Consider the following 25,227-nt stretch of genomic DNA (forward strand, 5'->3'; position numbering starts at 1 on the left):
AAGGTCGTGTACTGCAAAATATTTTACAGTGGGAATTATGGAGTCAAATGTCCTTCTAAGGATACATAAACATTGTACCAAATGGTTGTCTTCACCCAACCGGTCATATGTACTGCATATTTTCAGATTAACATAATCCCTTATTATAAAGATTATTACATTAATACCCCTGGGATATTTGCACGTGTAGGCACATCGTGATGACATCACCTTAATCATTTTAAGACCAGAAACAGGAAGACTTCTTTGCAATTCGGACAAATCGCCTGATGAAGCTGGCTGTAATCACCAGCGAAACGTCATACAGTACTCAAATTGTAAATATTATGTGCTGAAGTAGTAACTAATTGCCACGTTTTGTTCACGTGACAAACCTTACTAATTGATTGTGTTGGGTCAAGGTGGGTTTACAACACATTAATATTTACACTATCTAACCCAAAAAACATTATTTTGAATTGTCCTAACAATATATATGTAGAACATATTCTCTAACGATGCATGCAGAATCGCACTTTTGCAGTCCTAATATGTAGTCACTTGAGAGATTTTTCTTCTCAGGAGATGTGTGGACATTGGGCAATATTCTTCCTGTCAAATCTGACCACTGCATAGTAAATATATGGCCACCGGTCTTTATTATCTTCATAATAAAGTACACGTGGGGACAGAGCAATTCAGCATTTTGTTTCTCATTCTCTTAAGTATGATGTGTAGTCACTGACAGGGAACATCAATCAAACTGAAACGTACCTCCAACTTTCCAAACCATTATTACAATACTTTCTATCCTTTACATTACATTCCTCGTTTTTCATTATAGTCTGCCACTAAAAGCACCTCAACATAATTCAACATAATTTTCGTGACAACCAGAGCCGGGGGCGAGTCAAATCCAACGATATGTTACGCACGATTCCTGGAAATAGTGATGCATACGACCGGGAGTTAGAACATGACATAATACCAGATAACCGCTGGCCCCAGTGACCCTGTGGTTATTCTGTGGTTATCGTGTCATCATCCGGAACATGCTCTTGGCCATTGAATCGATTTCAACATTTGGCAGACTATATTACCAAGCCAAGTGGCCTGCCAAAAGGAGAGCATACCATCACCATCTAACACTTTAAAGATATCTAGATGGGCAGAGCAGCTTCATTAGATGGTTTTTGGCCAAATAACTATGCATAAAGGGGAAAATATATAATTGTACATAAATTCATAATATCAACAGATAATGCTTCCCTGCAATATCTAGAGCGGCGTTCTTCATTGTAAGGCCCGTGGGCTACTGGTGGCCCCTGGTGGCCGTTAGTGCGGACCCTGACGTGCGGCCCCAGACAATAGACAAATGTGAAAACACCCCATCATGCTGTCAACCCCCAATGGTTTCCAATGTGTAGCAGCCTCAACATAATTCAACATAAGTATTGTGACAACCAGAGCAGGGGACGAGTCAAATCCTCCGATATCTTACACAAGATGCCTGGAAATCGTGATGCACACGACCGGGAGTTAGAACATGACATAATACCAAATAACCGCTGGCCCCAGTGACCCTGTGGTTATTCTGTGGTTACCGTGTCATCATCCAGAACATGCTCTTGGCCATTGAATCGATTTCAACATTTGGCAGACTCTGTTACCAAGCCAAGTGGCCCACCAAAAGGAGAGCATAACCATCACCACCTAACACTTTCAAGATATGTCTTATCAGCGAAAGTTGACCGACCCCCCCTGGAAATTCGTGAAGGACACTGATCTAGAGGGTTTGAAGCCAGGCAATATGCAAGGTGGACAGAGCAACTGCATGAATAACGATATAACAAAGTGCCATGCACCCACAGTGGACATCATAATGCTGATTCTCTGTTAGGAATTGCATATGCGGACATTGGATTTTCCTCAGTCCTGTTCCTGCTCATGTAATACCTCTCTTCACTCAATTTGCCCTCCAGCCTACTACCTGTGCAAACACACGTACACGCTCTGATTCCATAATCGATCCAGCAATGACGGTACATCAGGACCTCATACTTACTTCCATTGACCGGGTGAGACACCAATGCTACGAGACCCGATGCTGCAGTCCATCAGAACACATCTTAACGCTGGTGCCCTCCATTGATTTACGCACCTCCAATTAGCACGATTGGCTACATACGGTGCGAAAGAAGTTCAACATACATACAACGTGCATGGCAAGCCTGATGTATATATATGACATAGGCCACTTTTTTGCCGAAGGCAGATAGAGTAGTGGTATACCTGTCACTGTCTGTAGGCCAGATATGCCACGATCATGGTCATATAATGCAATGAATAAAGTTTGGGTTTACATAACATCTTAATGCTACCTCATCTCAATATGCTGCACACAAACTGTGGCCATATATTATTTTTTATATAGAGACAGGCAGCCATAGGCAGATGAAAGATCATGAGCTTGGACTTCAACGGGGGCAGGGAGTTCACAGCCTGGATCACTGGGGGGAATGTAATTCCAGATGACAGGGACAGCGGAAGAGAATGAGTGACCTTCCACTGAGTGAAGGTTCGTCCAAGGGCTTTGACAGAATTCTGTGGTTTCTGGAGTGGAGAGTGTGTCGAGAGGAGTACATAAGAGGGGAGAAGTAAGCAAGGGGCACGTTTGTGGAAGATCTTGATGACATTGGGACCTTGACAATCATTTCTGGGTTCGATTTGCCAACCACTGGAGAGGTATGGAATGATGTGATCTTATTTATGGGAGCAAGCAAGTAGTGTAGCAGCTGTATTTTGGATCATCCAGAGTTTGAAGATTATGGATTTAGGGAGGCCATAAAAGAGAGTTGCAGTAGTAAATGTTGGATACGATGAAGGCTTGTGTGGGTCTCAGCAGCAGCTGGGGTAAGTAAATGGCAGATACCATTCACTCACAGGGGTGCCACTTGTGCAAACATCCTGCAGATACGAGAAAGTTAATGGCATGGCCATTCTTGATTAGAATGGCATGGCCATTAGTTTATAGCTTGAGGATATTTAAACACATGGCTAGAAAAGTCAGCTACTGTATATACAACCACATATTTATATTTATCACAATTGCAGAACTGGCGAGCTATGCAGGATTATCTTTAGAGGAAAGAGAACAAACTCTGGAACTATAGTGAGTCAAAGATTAGGTGGGAAGAGGATTGTGCAAGAATTGATGGGTTTGTTATGATAATTTCATTACATTATGCGAGGGGCTATGAAAAAGATGGAAATAATTTGAGGTTGTATCGTAATAAAAAGTGATAATCGGCAGAGTAATTTACTTAATAATTGTTGCGATGGGACTTTGTAGGATGAATGTTGAGATTTATAAGGGCACAGGGTGACCAATAATGACAAAATTAGTCTGTAATAAGGTAGGCACTGATAAGGGATTGACAGGTATGTTGTTATCTGTTGTATACCTGCCGTGTTTGGTGTACGTGTACAAGTAGTATTTTGGTCAAAGATAAAACACAACACAAATGGCGCTTCTTCTTTGAAAGGTTGCCGACGCTTGAGCGGCCATACGAAAGAAAACTAAACTATTTTTTACTTTACCAGGTAAGGCCCACCGAGCTATGTAGCTCTTTTTGAGAAGCGACCTGGCCACAACTGATAGCTCAACGAAGTGGCTTATGTAGAAATGTATAGCAATAGCCAAATACGCTAAACGCACATTGATTCTAAATGTGGAGGGAAACGCTGAAGGACCCGGAGAAAATTCCACGCGACCATATGGAGAGAGAAAGAGGCATCCAAACTCCAAACTAAATATATATATATTTTTATTTTTATCAGGTAAGGCCCACTGAGCTATAAGGGTGTATAGATATTTTGCAGAAGCGACCTATCACAAATGATAACTCAACGCAGAAGCTTATGATGTGGACATTTTAATGCAGCCACATACTGTAAGCGCACTTTGATTCTAAATGTGGTGGGAAAAACCGGAGGACCAGGATAAAAATCCATGCAACCAAAGGAAGAGAGACATGAAAACTCCAAATATCAAACTAAATATTTGTTATTTTACCTGGTAAGGCCCACTGAGATATACTCTTTTTCAGAAGCGATGTGTCCACAAATGATAGCTCAACGTGTGGACACATTTTCAGTGCAGCCAAACACTCTCATCGCACGTTGATTCTGAATATGAAATTAAAAAAACCGGAGGAACCGGAGAAAAATCCACGCGACAATGGGGAGAGAGGGGGAGAGAGACATTGCCAAACTCCAAATATTCAGGCGGGCATGGCCAGGGTCAGGGTTCAAACCCCCCACAACGCCCTTTCCTTGCACGCACACGGCGAGCGAAACCAAGTTGGTCGGTGTGTGAGAGGGGGGTGGGAGGAGGCGGGTGGTGGTTGGGTGGTTTGGCTGAGGGGAGGGCGGCAGTAAGCCGGTGGCTCAGGGTCCCGCCCGCTCGCTCATGGCATCCATTACCGCGGGGCCGGTCCGCGCCATATTGTGATGCTGGAGCGCACGGGCGGGGGCCGCCGCCGCCATCCGCCAGCATCGGCCGCCCTTCGCTGTGAGTTTCGCCTCGCCGATTGCCTCGGCGAGTTTCCGATAACCGTAGCTACGTGTCGGCGTGGTTATGTAGGGGTTTTATGCGTGTTATATATAATTCGCAAAGCCACCCGATGGTGAAGGAGATGGGATAGTTATTTGCATTGCTGATTTTTTGTTGGGGGGGGGGGTCATTCTTAGTCCGTAACGTTTTTGTCAGCCGAACCACCACGCACCAACCCTTACCACCCCTGCCGAGACTGGGGCACGTTTCTCTGCTGCCGTTCTAGGCAAGGCGCGAGGCTTGAGCCGGTAGCGCGGGTAGCGCGTAGGCCGCAACGCGTGCTCGCTTTCATTGTTCTGCTCCTTCACGCCGCTAATTATTAAACCACCCGAATACATCGAAGCCAGACTCCCTGTGCCGCTGTCGTCATCGTCGCCGACAGTTTCTTCGCTTGAATGAAACAAGTATTTTTTTTGTTTTCGCTTTGCTTTCGAGGCATGAAGGTGAGCGGCGGCCGATGATGCATGCAAGTGGCCAGGACGGCCGAGGAGGAGGAGGCGCCATGCCCGTGATGGCCCAACCGGGCCCTCCGCAACATCAACATTCTCAACAACAGCAGCAGCATCATCATCATCAGCAACATCAGGTAGTGCAGGCTGGCCGCTCGCAGGACGACGCGATGGTTGGATACTTGTTTGAGAGGGAGCATGGAGAGCAGGTGGCCGGGCCTGGCTCCAAGCAGCAACACCAACAACTTGACCAGGTGGGGCACACGGGGGTGGGTTTCGTGGTGTCTGCCATTGTCTGGAGATGGTGTGGTTTAGTGCGGTCTCACTTTACAAGATGTGGCCGCGATGTCTCATTGTCTGGAGATGGTGCGGTTAACGTGACCCACTTGGCAAGATGTGGCCGGTATGTTTCATTGTCTGGAGATGTTGTGGTTGGTATCTCATGGTTTGGAGGTGATGTATCATTGGGGATGGCATGGTTAGTGGTCTCATGATTTTGTGGGTGGTGTGGATTGGGTTGGTGTCGTTTCGAGATGGGTTGGTATTTGAAAACCCTTTCGTTAGGTTGTAATTGAAGTTATTGTATGCAATGCTTTTCATTTTGAGCTGGTGTGGCGATTTATTTCATAATAAATCAATAATATAGCAACGGTTCGTATGTACTACAAATGTAGGGTTAGATTGTACTGTGTGTACTTGCAATTTTGGATATGGTACCGTGGTTTAATCACTTTACAACGTCGCAATGCAAAATGATTAGGTCTGTCTATTCGCTGATTAACATTTATTGCATCAAACGTATATTTTTTTAATATATTAGATTGACGTTTGTATGTTATAAGTTCGTGTTTATAACAAAAGATTGTCTACTTCCTGATGTTGCCTTTCCTCGCGTGCACGTGTTTCCTTTGGCGTTTTTACCGTTGTGAAGGCGACGTTAGACAATTTGAATGTGGAGCTCGCTCCACGTTCTCTTTTTTTTAGTGTACATTTAGAATTATTAATTTTTAAATTGAACTATTTTAATAATGGACCCAGCCCCTCGTGCTCTTAGTACAGTGCCTAATGTACAGTAAGGCCGGCCAAACGCACGTGCATCATTGTCCCACTTTTGGAATTGATTCGTGAACACTTTAGATTGTGGCTTTTGAAAAGGGCCCACAATTAATTCCAATGTTCACGTTAAATCGCGTTTAATGGTTGCATCATAATATTCGGTGGCAATTTTTAGTATCCGTTTGTATATAATTGTTTAAATGTTAATAACTTCCTGCTTTTGACCACATGAGCGCACTGTACCATAGAGGCCTAGTGCTTGGAGGCTTTCGTGCCGACTTTTGTTGGAGTGAGGCCGGGTGGCTCTTTCGTCGTTAATTTATATTGTCAAACTTTCTCGTGACCAGGATCGGTACATTGCAGTAGCGTGTTTTTTAGATTAAGTTCACATTATACGTCGACACATTTTGCCGTTTCGTTTGTGCATTGTTTGCCAGACCTGAGAAGGTTCGCCTCCAGTTTTAGGGGAAGTTTTTTTTTAGTTTTTTTTTGGTGGGGGGGGGGGGTTCATTTACCATGAAGTTACGCCCCCCCCCCCCACTGATTTTTTTAATTAATCTACCTCGGCTATAAAAGTGGTTGAAACTGTGCCCGTCGTGTTGGTCTTGAGGTTTTTCTGTAAAGTTTGGTATAAAATGTTTCCACAAACGATGTAGGATTTGTGCTTTGGTCTAGATTTTTCATAATCCCGGTTGGTGATATTGGTGTGTTTTATAAATGTAAATGCATGTACGTTGTTGAACGGTGGGATTTCCCTGCTGCAATGGTTATGGTTTAAGTGTCAGCTGGGAGGAAATCCAGACTGTAATGTTTGAGAGTTTTGTGTTTGTTAGTCAACTGCGCATCTCAGTTGATATAGTCGTAGCAGGCGCATTATTTAAACGCTGCAAATGCATAAACAATGTCAACCCTCATCTCTTGTAAAAAAAAAAGGCTTGCTGTGTGACTCGTTGATTGGGCTTGTTGCTCGTCCTAAATAAGGACATGTTTACAGCATCGACTGATTTGGTCCACAGCGCTCAATGGTGGATGAACATTTGCATTCCTACGGAATTGATTCATCTACTTGATAGATTTTAAATGTTGTACAGCTTACACAGCGGCGGTGATTACCTGCTATTGCTCGTTTGAAAACCTTTGGAATGAATGAAAGTCGATGCTGTGTAAAGGTGTAAATGAACATTTCCAAACACTTGACTGGGGTAACTTTTTCTTGTTATTTCAAGAAGCGATTGTGTGGTTAAACGTATCTGGAATGCATGTATTTTTACATTGTTTTCTGGAGCATTAGTGCCCTTAGAGAATTTGGCATTATGCTGAGAAATAAAATTAAAACGGCACCAAGAGGCAGTGTTCTTTGTCACTTGTTCAAGCTTAAGCTGCTGGGATTTCTATGAAACATGAAAGAATGCCTGTGTTGTTCGGTGCCATAAATTAAGCTGTGACTAAGTAAATATATTGCTGCATTGATATACTCTGCATAATTCTCTTTGTGAACGCTATATAAATTCACAAGTGGCCTGTCTTTAATGTCTTTTGAAGAGCAAGTCACGTGTTACAGAAACATGTATAGATTATAAATCGGGGTAGGTATGCTCTAAATGTGTTAGTTAATCTACTCATGAACTGTGCACATTTAATGCCGAATTGTTGTAAAATTATTTTGGTTTCAATTATGGTAACTTCAACCTCGGTCCAAAAAACAACGTAAGACGCTTCACCCAGGCACTCTTATGACATTTAATACGATGTAATTCCCAAAGAATGTGGGGTGTTGCCAAGCCATTGTTTCCTTAAGACAGGCGTTAGATTTAAGTGTTATTCTACCACTGGATTTTTTTCTGCAGCAATTTTAGACACTAAAGGTTTGCTTTTTGGATATTGCTACAAAGCTATACGATATATATTTGTGAAATATGTAAGTGGTTGTGCCTGTAGTGAGAGCTTGTTCATGTAAAAGAACTTTTGTAGAGAATTCCACATCCGCCCACACGCGTTTAACAGGGTGCTGTGGTTAGTACAACAAACATTAAGTGCAACCGCTGCATTTTAATGGTCAGTCTTGGATGCTGCATACGCAGTGGGGTTGTTGAATAGGTTGTTAAGTATGATTTAATAATTGAAGCACGCATCCAGTGAATTAATAAATTCGCTTTTATTTAGATCATCAAATCATGTCTTGTTTATTCATGATGTGTGAATCCATACTGAATGGATTAGCAGAGTTACTGCAGTATTATGAAAATAAGACATTTATATAATTTCAAGTCCTAAATGGATACAATTCATTAAATCAACAAGGTCCTGAATTGGTCTAAACCTAAATTTATCTAGCTTCATTCAATGGATCTTTATGGGTTACTGAGTTTAATTTTAGGACACTAACTTTTTAAAGTATGTATTGCTTACATTTTGGATATTGGGTCATATTGAGTATTTTCCCACTCATTTAAGTATATGCATTATGTTGTTCACAATGCATGATATTGTTGAAACTACTTCGTGTGATAAAATACAACCCAAACTTAATTTCAATTCCATTGTATTACAAACTGATGTAAATAAATGAGTATTATTGAGCCTAATGTATTTGATTATGTATAGGTTTCCAAAAGTCAGTACAGTGGAACAAGCTGCGATTTTTTTAAAAATTATTAAGTGTTTTTATGAATGTAAAATAAAAAAAACTGAAGCCTTTCGTTGAAAATAACTTCTGCAGGAAAATTCGTCATTGACGCATATGCTGACATTTTAGCTTTCTGGAAAATTGCACAAATTGCGGTCCGTTAACTGTTGTGTCTGTTTTGGCAGGGTCACTCCGTGGAAGATCTCAATCATGGATTCCAAGCTTTAGCTTTGGAAGGAAGGGGTATGGGTGAGGTGAGTGCCTATAGAAACTGCCTACTCAATTGCGGTATGTGCAAAGTAAAAAAAAAATCCATTTTAAAGTTCCCTTTGTGATCCAGTTGGAATGGAAACTGAATTGTAGGGTCCATATCAGCTTGTATGGAAATGTGTGCAAGTTGGGCCTATTGTTCAAGTACTGTTTTGGGGAAGTTACTGGTGAGTGGTTGTGGCTACTATTTTCAGAAATTGTACTGTGGTGCTTTCAGGAGTTGTTTTAGCAAATAATATTTTTGTTATGCAGCTCTTGCCATCAAAGAAATTCTGGGAATCTGATGATTCTGCAAAGGATGGATCAAAGAGCCTTTTTCTTGGTGATGAATGGAGAAACAACACGTGGGGTGCATCAGGTACGTTGTGACAACTTTGCCATTTATCCAAGGATGGAGTTTAAGTTTGACTAATGGTTAGAAATATTTAATTGAATTACTACGAATAGTTGAATTCCTTGTCTTAGTTTTTATTAAGTTTGTCAAGAAATATGCCAACAAATTTGATTTGCATTTTTTTATAAATGTATCCACATACTTTCTGGTTTCTTAAAACATGGTTGTGAAGGAAATATTTGAATATCATGTACAGTATAACTGTTTTCGTTGGTACTGGTGCATTTCATTTTTGTCGCTTTTAATTATGATATCTGAAAGATTTTTGCAATACAGAAATTCGCCAATTAACGTTTTTTTGGGTTCGATGACTCACTTGGGTAGGCTAAACCTTTAATGTTGACGTTTCATGGCTAAGCTTGATTTTAAAAACATAAACGTTGCTCAATTATATTTCAGACCACTCGGTGTCCCGGCCAATCATGGTTCAGCGGCGCTCCGTGCCAGGTGGTTATGGGAGCAGTGACATGAGCTCGGTGCTGTCTCCACGTTCAGAAGCAGATGGCCTCGGAGTGAGCATGGTGGAGTATGTCCTAAGCCCATCTCCTGGAGACAAGCTTGATCCCAGAGCTAGAAAAGCATTTGTAAGTAACATCGCAAAGCATGATGCAACATTTCGATTTAAAGCATTCGTGACTGCAGGGATTCATATGCTTGGTTCTTTTGGTAAAGTGACGTAGAAGGGAAATAATAAAATAATAAAAATAAAACAATAAAATGCTCACGACGTTTCGATTGCAACACAAGCAATCATCATCAGGTGTGAAAACCACAGCAAGAAAATGTGTGGTTTTCACACCTGATGATGATTGCTTGTGTTGCAATCGAAACGTCGTGAGATTTTTATTGTTTTATTTTTATTATTTCGCTTCTACATGACTTTACCGAAAGAACCAAGAACATGATGCAACATGATACATTTTATTTTTAAATGAGAAATATGTTGAGAGCTTTACATTTAAAATAATTTGTGTCATACCTTTTCAGGGTGCTGTGGATCAGGAGTCCAATGATGTCTCAAAAGTTGACAAAAAGGGCAAATCTTCACCCTTTGAGGAGGATAAGGGTGGCGATCTGAAAAAGGATGACGAGAGCGTGATGAAAGTTGGAATGGCAATTTCAAATGGGATCGATACAGATTTAAAGGAATTCAGGTAATATTTAAGTTTTGCATGTATGAACATAATATTCTTTGTAAAAATGTGTACAATTTAACATGCACTTTGATAAAAAATGTTTTTTTTGTAAAATGATCTTCATCGACTGATGTAATGCATCTTTTTTGTACCCACCAAATCCACTGCTCTGCATGCTTTCTACACACGGGGTAGCCGCATGCCAGGTAGCCGCCAGGAATCGCCGACTGAGGTGGCCGAGCGTCTGGGTGTCGTCATGCAGTCAAGTGGCGATGTGCTGGTGCCGCTCGCTGGAAACGCTGTCCCCAAGCAATGCGTGGAAGAGTTTGGGCCCCCTGAGACGCAAAACGTGCCCATTGATCCACTTGAGCCAGTGAGCCTTGAGTCGCTCCAGTTTGAGTATTCCAGCGGACAGGTGCCAATGGACTCTCCTGCCGCCAATGTCGGACTATTTGACTATCCTACACAGCAGCAGGTGATTTGTGGAATTTTTTTTGTACGACTTGCTTCTGGGTGAAATTTTCATCCTTAATTGTGTAAAATGTTGTTCGTTAGTCTATTTAATCCAGCTAATGAAAATACAGGCCAGTTCAGAGATGCATGATAATTACCTATTTTGCAAGAGTGACCTGGGATACATCAAGTCGATTAGAATGCAACAGCTTTTTAATGCATTGTAAAATGTTAAATATGTATATGCTGTATAACGATAGTGTAATATACATTTTAATACATACAATGGTTAATTGTAAGTTAATGATACATTTGTGTGGTCCTTTATCAGCTATTCCAACGTGTGTCAAATATGCAAGCTGTGCAGCAACAGCTGGCCAACAGCCAGCAGCAGCAACAACAACAGCAGCAACAACAGCAGCAACAACAGCAGCAACAACAACAACAATATGCCCTTGCAGCACAGCAGCAGCATGTTGGTAAGATTTCATGCAATTGGAATTGTTTAAAATGTTTTTTTATCATGCTTTTACTTGTTGTAGTTGCCTTTTTAATTGTAGTTTTCAATTAATTATTCATGGTCAAGGCTGTGATGATTCTCTTGCCCTCACTGAGAAACCCATTGGGTTCTTTGATGAGACTCCTATTTGTACTCATTTGAAACTGAGCCTGACCGTACAGAAAGTTTATGATTATTACTGCATTAACCTGTCAACTTTGATAATGTGTGCTCGTTACTGTGAATAAGATTGTGGAGAAAAAAATGTAAGTTGAGTTGTCTACGCAATCTGCATGTGCATTCCACAGGCATGTTTTCAGCTGGTCTTCCTCCAACAATAATGCACAATCCCTACATCATAAGCCAGGGCCCACCAGGAAGTGACCCATATTCTGCTGGGCTAGCTGCAGCTGCCACTCTTGCAGGTGAATACTTATTATTTTGGAATTAAAGGGTACAATAATTCAATTTTATTTGTGAGCAGTAGTTATTTAGTAGTTGAATGTGGTCATCTCCTTTTTCATTGTAGTAATGTAAAACGTTGAGGTCGATATATTGTATATAAAGCCTCTGGTATTAATGTTTAATTATGTAAAAATTGCATATGTGAATGGCTTTAGTGGTCTATAAAAGTCTGGTCTGGCAATGATGAAACATCTTGCCCTCACTGAGAATGTCCTTTGGGTCATTCAATTATGAGAGTCTTTACATGTACTCTACTGAGCCAGACCTGATTTTAAGGCCCTGTAACCACATGCGATTTCTGTTAAGTCTTATTTCTTTTATAATACCAATTGTGTGTTTGCATAGAAGTACTTGCTACCACAAAATATTTTTACTTAATTTGGTTGTACTTGGGTTTTTGTTTTGCCTTTCATAAAGTCACTTGGAAAATTACTTTTGTTTTTGAAAAGCAGGCCCTGCAGTGGTACCTCCCCAGTACTATGGCCTCCCGTGGGGGGTCTATCCTGCCAACTTATTCCAGCAGCAGGCGCTAAATGGTGCACCAAATGGTCCAAACCAGACCGCTGCTTCCCAGGCACAGCAAGGGCAGCTTCAGGTAACAACACTTCACAATGATAGCTTCATTGTCATTTGAAATTTATTACCAAAAATAGATTTACCATTTCCTCTATTTGTAATCGTGGCTTTTCTCGACGCGTTTCAGATGTTGAGGGCGGCAAGTGGCCAGAGACCACTCACTCCAAACCAAGCCCAGCAGGGCCAGCAGCCAGGAGACAATTTGACAGCAGCCAACACTCAGCTAGCTTTAAGCCAAGGACTGGCAGCGGCAGCAGGCATGCAAGGTAAACGTTCGGGATGTAGCCTGATGGCAATGTGCGAGTAAGGTGCCAGGCACTGGCATTCCCTTGTTTTCATGTGTTTGCTGACCTCTACGTGTGCTATGATTTAGATGTGAAGACAGTCGCTTAAAACCCACACTTGGGCTGCACAATACTGACTATAATAGTTACTTAGCCATCGCCAACTTGCAAAATACATTAAGACCATATTAATTATATTAGCTTCAATGTAAGTTAACCGGGTAGTTTCAACAACATCTTGGGCTGATGGTTTTTCTTTGTTTAGGTTATCAGGTGATTGCTCCGGTTGCATACTACGATCAGAACGGAACTCTGGTGATGAATCCCAATGTGCGTGCCGGACTAGGCGCTCAGCTCCGTCTTGCACCCCCAACACCTGTCCTCATCAATGCAGCTGCTGCCCAACAAGGTACTTTTTTTTTTCTACACTCAACTAATGTAGTTGCACAAAACGACAACACTTAACTGTAATAACATGTGGCGTTTATCAGTGTTATTTATTGTTTCTGTTACCTTGGTTAACGTTTGTAACTGCAAGCTTAATGTACAAAATCTGGGTCCTGTACTGGTTTGTAAATTCGAATGCTAATTCTAACCTTTTTTTGTTATAGCTGCCCAGTCAGCCCAGGGTCCTGCCAACAGCATGGCCAACTCTGTAAACAGTCTGTTCCGCCCAATCGGAGCACAGCACAGCCAGCACAGTCAGCAGCAGCAGCAACAACAAGGGGGTGGAAACATGGCGTCAAGCCCCTTCTACAGCAACTCCTCACTGTCTGCTGCCTCTCAGGCTAGCTCCCTGTTCTCCCAGAGTGGCAGCTCTCTTGGCTTTGGCAACAACAGCTCCCTGGTGGGTGCAGGCATTGGATCAGGTCTCTCAGCATTTGCTTCCACTGGTAAGCAGAAAAATCAACGGACTTTTGATTGGCAGTGTTTTTGAGACCACACACTTGTCGTTTGAAATGAACGACAGCATGAATTTAAGATTGCTTTATTGAAGCATAACTGCTGCTAGTGGCTATTGTAAAAGTGTATACTGTCAATCAGATCAGAACTGGTTTTGTAAAAAAAATAATGCTTGACATGTTCATACCTAAATGGGATGGATTTAAATGATAATGACCTATAGTCTGGCTATGATGATACTCTTGCCCTCACTGAGACATTGCTATATGGATGTTTATGTTGAGAACATTTTTTGTACTCTTTTTGCCTGAGCCAGACTTTAAAGTAACAATCTCCAATTCTTAATGGAACACAAGTTCGCACGTTGATACAATTGCATTACTATGGTCCGTGCACAGGTAACTCTGCAATGACAAGTGGATCTCGGAGGGACTCGTTGTCTGGAAGTCTCGACTACAAGCGTTCAGGCAGCGGCCTGGCCCCCATCAGCCAGTCATTTTACAATGGGCTTGGATTCTCCTCTTCACCTGGGCCCATTGGCATGCTCCCCCCTAATCATAACCCAGGCTCCCTCACACCACCACCCTCCCTGTCCTCTCATGGATCCTCATCCAGCCTTAACATTGGTATGTACCTTACATTTTTCTGTTGATCAGAGGTGCACAATTCTGGCGTTTTTCATTAACTTGGGAATGCAGTTACCTTCATGTTTGCACAAATGGTGTTTTCTGTATCGTACCACATCTGTTGCATATAACTAGATTTGACGCTTATTTCACTTTATGTTGCATACCATGAAGCTGATAAATGATGCAACTCATCATAGCATACGACTTTGGATTTTACCCAAAACACATGGTATAAACATCGAGACTCATGATAAAGGTTTATAAAAATCTGTTTAATACAAAATTCAGCATGTTAACACCTCTTCAAATAAATTCACGACGGTCCAATACATCGGTAACACTTATTTGGTAAAGTTGAGGAAACAACAATAAAAATAATAAAATAATTCTCACGACGTTTCGGCCACAATGCAAGCAGCCGTCCTCAGGTGAAGACCAGGTCTGTCGGGGAGACAGCGTGAAGACCAGGTCTGTCGGGGAGACGGCGCTGTCTCCCCGACAGACCTGGTCTTCACGTGAGGACGGCTGCTTGCGTTGTGGCCGAAATGTCGTGAGAATTATTTTATTATGTTTTATTTTTATTATTTCCCTTCTACGTGACTTTACCGAAAGAACCAAGAAGATTAATCCCTGCAGTCACGAAAGCTTTAAATCGAAATTTAATTGAGGAAACAAGTTCGTATTTTCTTTCATATAAATCTGTGTACTCTTTTGCACGTAGCTAATAAAAAAAAAATTATATTGCCAATCCTGCAGGGTTACCAAATGGCAGTGGTCGCTTCATTTCTGCGGCACCGGGCGCCGAGGCCAAATATCGCAGTCTGAGCGGGACGACGTCGAGCCTGTTTGGAGGCTCGGGGAGCCAGCTGTTCCCGACACTGCGGCCCCGCTACACCCACAAGACGGAGATGATGCCCACTGGGCGCAGCCGCCTGCTTGAGGACTTCCGCAACAACCGCTTCCCGAATCTGCAGCTCCGTGACTTGGCAGGGCACATTGTTGAATTCTCCCAAGACCAGCACGGCTCTAGGTAAGGCCCCCCCGCACACAATGTGGGTGCAATAAAGGTAATTGTTTCCCGATGACTCAATGCGGCAGATACATTAATTCCTAATTTTATTTGTTCCTTTAAAAAAATGTCCAGAAAAATTCTTAATACATTTGGATTGTCATTTTTTGCCCATTAACTTGGAATTGTGTAAGAAGGAATGGCTCCTTTGTTAGAAAGCACTGATTTGTATTGTTGGCGTGCAGATTCATACAGCAAAAGTTGGAGAGAGCCATCCCAGCGGAGCGACAGATGGTTTTCGCTGAGATATTGCATTCGGCCTACCAGCTCATGACCGATGTCTTTGGAAACTATGTGATACAAAAGTTTTTTGAGGTAAGAATGGATGCAATTCTTTTGCAATGTTTCACATGTTTGATGAAGAGCAATTTGACATTTTTGGCATGTGAAAAAAATGTACGCATTGTTGATAATAAATAGATGATACCAAGCGAGATGTATTATTTAATAATTTACCTAACCCAAGTCATTCTAAAAATATATTTTTCTTTAAATTGTACAAAATCACTGGCCACGTATGATGCTTGTATAGTTGTCACATTTCCACGAATGTTCACATACTATATTAAATATACCATGAAGCAGACCTCTTATACATAAGTACATTACTTGGGAGTATTCTTGAAGAGTTTAATGTCAGATATTGCAAATGTTTTTTTATTTTTTAAATACATGATTAAAAATTACATTTGATTGGCATAAGATAGCGACAAAATTATGAAAGGTCATAAGATATTTTTACCTATTGTGGTATTTCAAAATTTTGCTTCACATATTTGTGTTCACACAATTGCTTGCAAGGAGAATCGCAAAGCTCTAAATAGGCAGGAAATAAGTAGGAAACACAATGCTGGCTAGACTACAATATTGATGCCAAGGTCTTATTTGGAGGAATATTTTTTAAATAAGGTCTGCCATAAGTAGAATCAATTATAGCATTTTAGTGGCATATTATTGATTAGTACATTGTAATTGGGCTGTGAACTTGGACATTTTAATAGAAACATGGTAATGTTATTGCATTTGGAACATTGAAAGCATTGGATTACATGCAGTAATAAGTGTATTTTTAGTGAAAATCGACGGGAGTTTAAATACGGCATAAACGTGAGCATGTAAAAGTAAACCAAAGAAAATTATTTAATTCTGATATTCGTGCAACAGTGGTTAATTTATGATTGTATAACAACGTTCCTCTCGTCCTTCCATTATGCATACCAAAGCTGAAAATTACATTCACGCATTATTTCTCAATGTATTGTCCAAGAACCCATTTGTGTGTACCTTGTGAGTTATCTCATGCATTGGTTTCTTCATGGTGCTCCCATTTTCTTCTCACATGCGGGGAACACTCTTCAAAATTAAATTGGCTATATATCCCAGTAAAGTTTTGAGGTTGCAATGTATTGCTTTGATAGATTCATTATGTAAGTTACTGCTGTGGTAATCTGGCAATGATGACACACTTGCCCTCACTGAGAATTGCTGTTAAGCGGTTTGGTGAAGATACCTTTAAATTGTACTCTTGTTCTGAGCCAGATTTTTTTAAATCATAAATGGCCACATGGCAGAATTTACACAACTATTTTATTACATTTTAATGTATTTTATGACTTGCACTATTGCTTTCAAACTTGCGGTGTGAAAAATCGTGTCCGTCAATGTCCTTACAGTTTGGCAGCCCTGACCAGAAGCAAGCACTCGCCCAGCGAATCAGAGGACACGTGCTTCCTTTGGCCTTGCAGATGTACGGTTGCCGGGTTATTCAAAAGGCTCTTGAATCGATCCCTCCTGAGCAGCAGGTACTTGCCTGGGATTATACAACAGGAAATAGGGGGACAGAATTGTAATTAAAATCTGATTTTGCAACAAACAAAACATTCCCTAAAGGTCTTCAATGTTTTATTTGAAAGGTGGTGATGTGTACTTACCTGAATAAATAGTAGCTTGATTGTTAAGTGTAACAGGTTGTTTCCATAGAAAAGGAAACAAAAATAAATTGCCTGAAGGATAAATGGATATCTGTTCACCATTGCACTTAATGTATCCTCTTTAGACAAATTAAAACTGTTTTAAATCCTGTTTTTCCTAGAACGAAATGGTCCTGGAGTTGGATGGCCATGTCTTGAAGTGTGTCAAGGATCAAAATGGAAATCATGTGGTGCAGAAATGCATTGAATGTGTTCCACCCCATTCTTTGCAATTCATCATTGATGCGTTTAAAGGACAGGTACTGTATATTGCATTCCTCACAACTGTACTTTTGTTATATGCATACATTGTGCTGCATACTTTTTTTTGGTGTTTTTAGTCAAAAGAAATATCCATTATGAGAAAAATACTGTAGTGTGTAAAAATTCTTTCTCACTAAAAAAAACAAATTTCCAATTTTATTCTGTTAAAAAAACATTTAGTCACAAAGCCACGGAGAGAAGGGCATGTTGCCCTAGCACATACAAAACAAACATTTACACAATGGATAACATGTCCACCATGTTCCTTATTTTTTTCCAGGTATTTGCTTTGTCTACCCATCCATATGGCTGTCGAGTGATCCAGCGCATCTTGGAGCACTGCACTCCAGATCAGACCCAGGCCATCTTGGAGGAGCTCCATCAACACACTGAACAGCTTGTGCAGGTCAGTCTGCACCAGACATTCGCCAAGCTCAGAGCTGTAAAATAATTATTTTCTTTGGTTCTTTCGGTAAAGTCACGTTGATAGAAAAATTATAATAAATAAAGTGAATAAAAATTTAACAAAAAAACCTGGTTCTTAATCGGAATGAGTGTACTGGCAGTCTATAATGTTGACTGTAGCCTGGTTCTTAACCTGAGTGAGCGTACTGGCAGTCTATAATGTAGACTGTAGCAATTGTTCTTAACCTGAGCGAGCGTACTGGCAGTCTATAATGTAGACTTATTTTTGTTCTTTCAGTAATTTAAATATAAAAAATATATAAATAAAAACAAAAACCACGACGTTTCGATCGCAACACAAGCGGTCGTCATCAGGAAAAGTAGAATTGGCCTCTAAAATCAAACTGTTTATGAAGGTTTCGAGATGGGCGTAGCCCAAGTGTCAGTAGCATGGGTGGGGCAGCTAATGTTAATGTCGGAGAAAGCAATGCCAACGCAGTGGGTCTACACCAATCAAAAGGGCCGCCAGGCAATCATTTGCACCTCGCTCCACATACCCACACTGCTGACGGTGGAGATTGACAAGAAAACAAATCAAGTCGTGACCCAAAGTGGTTGATGACATATAACAATCTTCTCGGTTTAAATTGTCTATATATGGATGGCTTCATGAATTAATCTTTGTTGATAGCCACTACTGGCTCTCAACAAAGATTCGTTCATGAAGTCATGAACGAGGTGCAAATGATTGCCTGGCGGCCCTTTTGATTGGTGTCGAACCCACTGCTTTGGCATTGCTTTCTCTTACATTAACATTAGCTGCCCAGCCCATGCTGCTGACACACTTGGGCTACGCCCATCTATGAACCTTTATAAACAGTTTACCTTTAGAGGCTATAAACCCCCTTTTCCTGATTACGACCACTGTGTTGTGATCGAAACATCGTGGTTTTTGTTTTCATTTATATTTTATATATTGTTTTAAAATGACTGAAAGAACCAAGAATAAGTCTAAAGACTGCCAGTACACTCACCGAGGTTAAGAACCAGGTTACAGTCTACATTAGTGGTATTGTGTTGTTTATTATTTTTATTCACTTACATTTTTTTATATTTCTATATGATGGACTTTACCGAAAGAACCACAGAATAGGAGTTCCTGCAGTCACGAAAGTTTAAAATCAAAATTTGTGAAATAATTCTTTATATGAAACGGTAGCCTTACATTGTTCACGTTGCAAATTCTCCCATACTATTGTAGTGGGTTCAACTGAGTCGCAGACGTAGACTTTGAAGGCAGCGCATTTATTTAGTTCCAATAGACGGGGTACACTTTCCCTTAACACAATAACAATCTTGGGTGGTGACCACCTGGCTAACTACACTAGTTACCACGTAACTGTTACTACAGACCCGGGACCAGCAGCATCTGCCCGGGTCCACGTGCTGGAAGATCCGTAGGACGGAGATCGTCGACGAATGGTTTATTTCCCGAGATGAACAACCCCGATCCCTCTCGAGACTCGGCTTATATTCTTTGCGGCGTGGCCGGCTCCGACACTGGGCCACGTCCCCCTTCCAGAACCATTGGGAAGGACCTGGGTCTCAATCACGTGACCCCCCCCCCTAGCCCCCTCTTGGGGGCCCCCCCTGTCATCTTAACTGGTCACGTGTCCTCCCGGGTCAACCAGAATGTCACGGCCTCGGTCGACCTTCCCCCTGAGGTCGGCACCCACACACCGTGTCCTGTAGGGCCATCCAACGATGTTACTCAACGCACACCGTGCCCCTCTATGGCCGGTACTGCACCCACAACATGATGACATCCAGCGATGTCACTCCATCATGGTTAATACTGTTCATTTTTGGCAAATAATTTACTAGTTTGAACGAAGGGTAAATCTGAATTGTATTTAACATTAGTAAATATTTTTTTTTCTATTTAGTAGCCTTATTATTACACATGTAAAGATGAGTGTCCTCTCTCCCTCAATGTACTGCCATAAATCTTGTTTTCAGGATCAGTATGGAAACTATGTAATACAGCACGTTCTTGAACATGGACGGTCGGAGGACAAAAGCAAGATTGTTGCGGAGATGCGTGGAAAAGTCCTGATACTGAGCCAACACAAGTTTGCCAGGTGCAGTGTTGTTTCAGCTCCTTTGCTTCTGCTAAAACAGTAACTGGGTTGTACAAATAGTGTCATGTCCAGCGTGACCACTCGGGAGAAGGGGGCGGTAAATGTTTTCTGAGTGGTCATTTTGTGAATGTTGAAGTTGTTGACTTTCACTAACAATCGAATTCTACTGCTCATGCATGACCTGTCACCAATGGGTGTTTCTCCCTTTGCCGTCTGCAGCAATGTTATTGAGAAGTGCATTACTCACACGTCGCGTGCGGAGCGTGCACTGCTCATCGAAGAGGTGTGCACCATGACAGATGGCCCCCACACTGCTCTCTACAGTATGATGAAGGACCAGTATGCCAACTACGTGGTGCAGAAGATGATCGACATGGCCGAGCCAACCCAGCGGAAAATCCTCATGCACAAGGTACGTTCTGAGAGTTACTATGCCATCTGAGTAACTTCTATCGCAAGCGTTTCCAAAATTGCATTGCGGTGCACAATGCTATTGCACCTCCGTTGGGGCACAGTTGGCTAAGAACGGTGCGAAAGACGTTCAACATACAACATTGATCTAGACGAGCTGTGTAGTTGGTGTGGCATGCTGCTGTCGAGTAATTTTGAGTTGACTTTATAAATGTGTAAATGTTTTAATTAAATGAGGATATTATTTGGTTGTTGGCAATCTCCATGTGCTAGATGTATGCAGCTAAACTAAAAAAATTTTATTTGAACATTTGCTTCCTAATATTTGGTGACTACCTTTACCTAAGACATGTGTTTTTTTGCAGATTCGGCCGCACATACCAACTCTGCGCAAGTACACGTATGGCAAGCACATCCTCGCCAAGCTGGAGAAATACTTTGTGAAGAACAGCACCGACCTTGGACCTATTGGCGCTCCACCCAACGGAATCCTGTGAACAAGCTTTGCTTGCGAGAGTCGTATAAGCAACCAGAGAATAATTGATGTTGTTGTAGGTGTACATTTAAGGGAGAAAATATTTTATCCCAGGCATGCTTTAATTATTTCCAATATCATAATCCATTTTGTGTGTTTTTACTATAAGCTGTTGATGTAGTTGGTAGTGTTGATGTATTGTAGCATTTCTAGACTTTTGATTTGTCTGAGGTTTAGGGAGTAAATTATGAAATCTCTCCAGCAATAGAATGTAAAACCTTATGCTTGAATAATAAGGTGTAAAAGTCGTGTTCGGTTGAAACTACACAGTGCTAATGTTGTATAAAGCTGACCAAAGAAGTGTTAAACAACTCGTGACAATGGGCTAATGTTCTACATTGCAACACTCGGATTTTTTTTTATTGGAGATTAAAAAAAAAACCTCAAGGCAATATATAGTGTACGACTTAAACATTTTTGGCCGGCTTGATAAGCGCATTTGTGCCATGCAGTTTCAACTAAACATGCTTCTTAATAGGGACAAAAACCATCGTGCTCATGCTTTCCCCAGTTGCCTCAAGAGTCGCCGTTACACTGCCCACCGCTTTTTTTTTCACCACCGTAATGTAGATAGAATGTAAATAAGGTGTATAATAACTTGACAGCCACAGCAAAATAGCCTTATGGTCCCTGGTACTACTGACTCAATGGTTTTCTTGGGCCCTTCACACCAAAGAGGCATGCACTGGGGAAAAAAAACTATAGTCCCGTCACTGCTGTAAAGAGAGATTAAATAGCATTCCTCGTGGTTGGTTAACCCTTGCATGAAGCGTACGTGTAAGCTTTTCGTACTTTAAATGTGCTAATTATTTAGACTTTTTAAATTAAATGTACACAATCTGTTTTATTATAATATATACAGTAAAATATATGCATGCAAAACAAGACGTCAATGAAAACGACTTTTTTTTCACTGCTAACAAAGGAAACTGCATATCTGCTTAGATTGTACATTTGTACATTTGTATCCCAGTTGATGGAAAAAGAGAACCATTTTACAACTTTTGACATTTATAAATTCAGATTTTTGTTTTCCAGCTGCAGTAGCGCCATGCATTGGGCTACCGCATGCATATATACAGTGTACATTCTCAGTACTTTGTGACTGTGGTAACATTACCTTAAACTTTTACACAGCTCGTGCGAGTTGCAAGCATTGCAGCTCTGTTTATATTTGTAAGTGACAGTTTTTATTCTGCCTTTTGAGTTATTTTTTTTTAGATTTTATTACTGCACTGTTATAATTATACCTGTGATTGCAGATTGTGCATTGTAGAAATGTTTAAACAAAAAAGCATCGTTTCCATAAAATTATCTTGTGTTCCTGCCTATGTAACGTGATGGGAGCCCCTTTTTGTACAGTGGTGTATTTTTCAAGTTTGTCTACTTGTAAGTGAGCAGTGTATGATAGTGTCCATTTTTTCCCCCCCATTTGAAAATAACCCTGTTAACATACTATTATGTATATTATGTGGAAAGCCTTGTATATGACCCATCCATTGAAATGGAGGGTTTGTTCCATAAAAAAGAGAGCAGAGGCTCAAATGTAACTAAGTACTGTATAACCATTGCCTCACATGCATATATTTTCAAGCGTTTTAATGTATATTCAGCTAAGGCATGCAAATATGATGGAATGTACAGGGTGAGCTATCTTAATTCCAGTCGGTATAAACACAACATCCTGATGTATGGTATACAGTAGTGTAGCAATACAATGCAAGATTTCAGACATGGATGTAAGAACTTTTCAGAATTTAAACAACTATCTTTTGGCATTTTTGAAGGCATGTGAAACAAAAATTGTCATTTGGGGAAAATATGCAGCTTTTTTGGGTTCAGTACAGTTTTCCCAATACATATTACTGGGTAAGGAAATATATATACAGTGTATATATATTTATATGTACCTAGTTCAACTTTTTCACTTCAATCAGGTTTTCCCCTTCTGACTCCATTGCCACAAGATAAAACAATTAATCTATTTTGTCGTTTGTATATGCTGTAACAAACAATTGTGAATATCACTGTATGAAATAAACTTTCTGCTCCTTTCCGTAGAATAATGGAGTACTGTTTGGTGTGGTGTTGGCATGGTTGTGTGCACAAAATGTTACTTATAGACACTACAGGGACTAAGAATAGGTTTTACTCTTTCTGGCAATACAGTTAAGATGTTAAAACACCAAACAAACCTTTTGCAAGGAATCATGTCTGCATTAACCACATTTACTTGTGGTGAACATGCAAACAAAAAAGATGCTCTGACAGTATGTACATTGTCTTTGAAACTGATTGGTCATCAGCAGAGAACTTTAGAGCCTAGTCTGAAACCGTGTTAGGCCAGATTGACGCCAAATGGCGAACAGCACAAAGACAACGCACGGATCAGGACATTGAGAGCTCGGGGTGAGCTGCAACATGATGGGAAAACCTCCCTTGCCATCTTTAACGCCTGTTGCCAGAATGGGTAAAACCTATTAAAAAATTTTATACTGGCAACAGAGTCCCATGATGAAAAATAGACTTTGGGTTCAAATAATTGAGTTCAACGATTAGCGTCTGTTTCTGAATGGTCACTTCAGGGCAATGATTAGATTAAACATCACCTTTTACGGTCTTGTTTGAATTTCGCTTTGCTAATTTTGTTTTGTTCCAACTAATTTTACCATACAAATTGCATAACAAAACGTTACATTGCATGTATCAACTGAACTCCCTGTGAAAGATATGACAATCTGAGATGTCTTGGTAAGTCGCGCTTAATTTGTAATGCCCCTAGTTTTCGTCTTGTCAGATGGTGTTATAATTTAATTGCAGTTAAAGGTTAATAGAGGGGGGAAAACTACCATAGGCATGAATAAAATTACGTAAAGGACAACTTCGGATGTTAAGCGTTGAAAGTGGCAAAACAATAAGTTGGTTGGTAATCAAACGTTAGCCCTTAAGATGTAACCATAAAATATAACTAATTATAAAATACTTGGAATAATATGCAGATCTCATTGTACACTGCACTCTAGGAAACATTGTTCTTAAGATGAGGGTGTTCCGGATGTGACGACGTCAAAGCAGACCAGCTGTTGTATCAATGAAAAATTCACTAACTGCACAGAGATTAAATGTCAGTCGTAGAGTTATATACTGCAATAATTAAAAGAGACGACTGATTTAAAGAATTGGACCCATTGTTTTCATCGCAATGGATTTAGTGGCCAAGCAACCAGAAACAAATTAACAGACCACACAATCGAGCAAAGATCACAACATGCACGGTTAAATTTTTATTTAAAACGTGAGAATTGTATTATTTGATATTTTTATTATTTTATTGTTTCCTTTCTACGTGACTTTACCGAAAGAACCAAGAATAAGAATATGCACGGTTAAGTATGGTCAAATAACTCCCATGCCGTGAGAGGGGGGGGGGGGTAGGCCTTCAACGCATTGAGAAGGGGTGCTGCAAATTTCACGTTTAAATCGGACTTCATTTCTCGCAGAGTATTTTACGGCGTACACCCGAAATACTAACCGCAGCTCTGGATGAAATTAAATCGCTGACCATGCGTCTGATGGCGGTGGCACACGTCTGTAATTCAGCACTGGAACGGTGGTGGCATTACAATCTGCGTGAATCGCCCTGCTCGCGTGCGGCATCGAGGTGCCATACCCTGCTTCGCCGTGAGATGGCGGTACAGTCAAGCGTGGCCGAATCTCCATCTCGACCATCCGAAATGGGGATCGAGCGTTGTCCCCTCGCACGCGTGGATTTTATCTAAGTTGCTCCGGTCCCCGCCCCCCCCCCCCGCCCGCAGGTTAATACTCATTAATTTTATGAACACATTTTTTATAGATGTTTAAAAAAAAAACGCGCAACTTGGGCAATTGTTAAATTGTTAGCACCGGCTGACCTGCGTGGCTGCTGTCGCTTCCGAGTCGGTCTCTCTCTTCTCGAGTGAGCGAATGTCGTGCGGCGCGTATTGCGAGCTGACATTTGTTTCCTCTACCGTGTTCATCGTGTGCCGTTTAGTCTTCGTCGGACGTCCAATGCCACATCCACAGATGGCGCTGCTACACTACTTGGATATTTAGCAAATA

General features: G+C 41.0%; 1 protein-coding gene and 3 non-coding genes across 8 annotated transcripts; all 4 read left to right on the forward strand.

The window, feature by feature from the left end:
• Positions 1–4,425: 4,425 nt before the first annotated feature.
• Positions 4,426–23,184, forward strand: LOC144931715 (pumilio homolog 2-like). 5 transcript variants are annotated; one of them, XM_078855926.1, is made up of 22 exons: positions 4,426–4,552; positions 5,030–5,297; positions 8,911–8,979; positions 9,248–9,353; positions 9,789–9,973; positions 10,377–10,543; positions 10,721–11,000; positions 11,310–11,457; positions 11,786–11,902; positions 12,392–12,537; positions 12,646–12,784; positions 13,068–13,211; positions 13,414–13,695; positions 14,104–14,331; positions 15,091–15,364; positions 15,589–15,718; positions 17,077–17,205; positions 17,496–17,633; positions 17,918–18,043; positions 20,062–20,183; positions 20,403–20,595; positions 20,960–23,184. In XM_078855926.1, the coding sequence occupies exons 2-22, from the start codon at positions 5,052–5,054 to the stop codon at positions 21,089–21,091; spliced, it is 3,501 nt and encodes a 1,166-aa protein (XP_078712052.1). In that variant the 5' UTR covers positions 4,426–4,552; positions 5,030–5,051; the 3' UTR covers positions 21,092–23,184. The 5 variants fall into 5 exon arrangements, with proteins under 5 accessions (XP_078712052.1, XP_078712054.1, XP_078712050.1 ...); XM_078855928.1 differs by having other exon boundaries at positions 4,430–4,552; positions 5,038–5,297; positions 9,885–9,973; XM_078855924.1 differs by having other exon boundaries at positions 4,431–4,552; positions 5,038–5,297.
• Positions 12,116–12,206, forward strand: LOC144931876 (small nucleolar RNA SNORD103/SNORD85). The gene has a single exon (XR_013636679.1). It is a non-coding gene; the product is annotated as a small nucleolar RNA SNORD103/SNORD85 (small nucleolar RNA).
• LOC144931877 (small nucleolar RNA SNORD103/SNORD85) lies at positions 13,929–14,022 on the forward strand. The gene has a single exon (XR_013636680.1). It is a non-coding gene; the product is annotated as a small nucleolar RNA SNORD103/SNORD85 (small nucleolar RNA).
• On the forward strand, positions 16,851–16,943 carry LOC144931875 (small nucleolar RNA SNORD103/SNORD85). The gene has a single exon (XR_013636678.1). It is a non-coding gene; the product is annotated as a small nucleolar RNA SNORD103/SNORD85 (small nucleolar RNA).
• Positions 23,185–25,227: the final 2,043 nt, after the last annotated feature.

The sequence above is a fragment of the Lampetra fluviatilis genome, chromosome 4, assembly GCF_964198595.1.
Source record: "Lampetra fluviatilis chromosome 4, kcLamFluv1.1, whole genome shotgun sequence".
Classification (NCBI taxonomy): Eukaryota; Metazoa; Chordata; class Hyperoartia; order Petromyzontiformes; family Petromyzontidae; genus Lampetra; species Lampetra fluviatilis.

Excerpts from the sequence above, each read along its gene's own strand:
- LOC144931715 (XM_078855924.1), top strand. The coding sequence starts at position 4,492 with ATGCTGGAGCGCACGGGCGGGGGCCGCCGCCGCCATCCGCCAGCATCG. Across the intron at positions 13,696-14,103 it reads CTCAGCATTTGCTTCCACTG|GTAACTCTGCAATGACAAGT; the intron begins GTAAGCAGAAAA and ends GTCCGTGCACAG. Across the intron at positions 20,596-20,959 it reads GGAAAATCCTCATGCACAAG|ATTCGGCCGCACATACCAAC; the intron begins GTACGTTCTGAG and ends GTTTTTTTGCAG.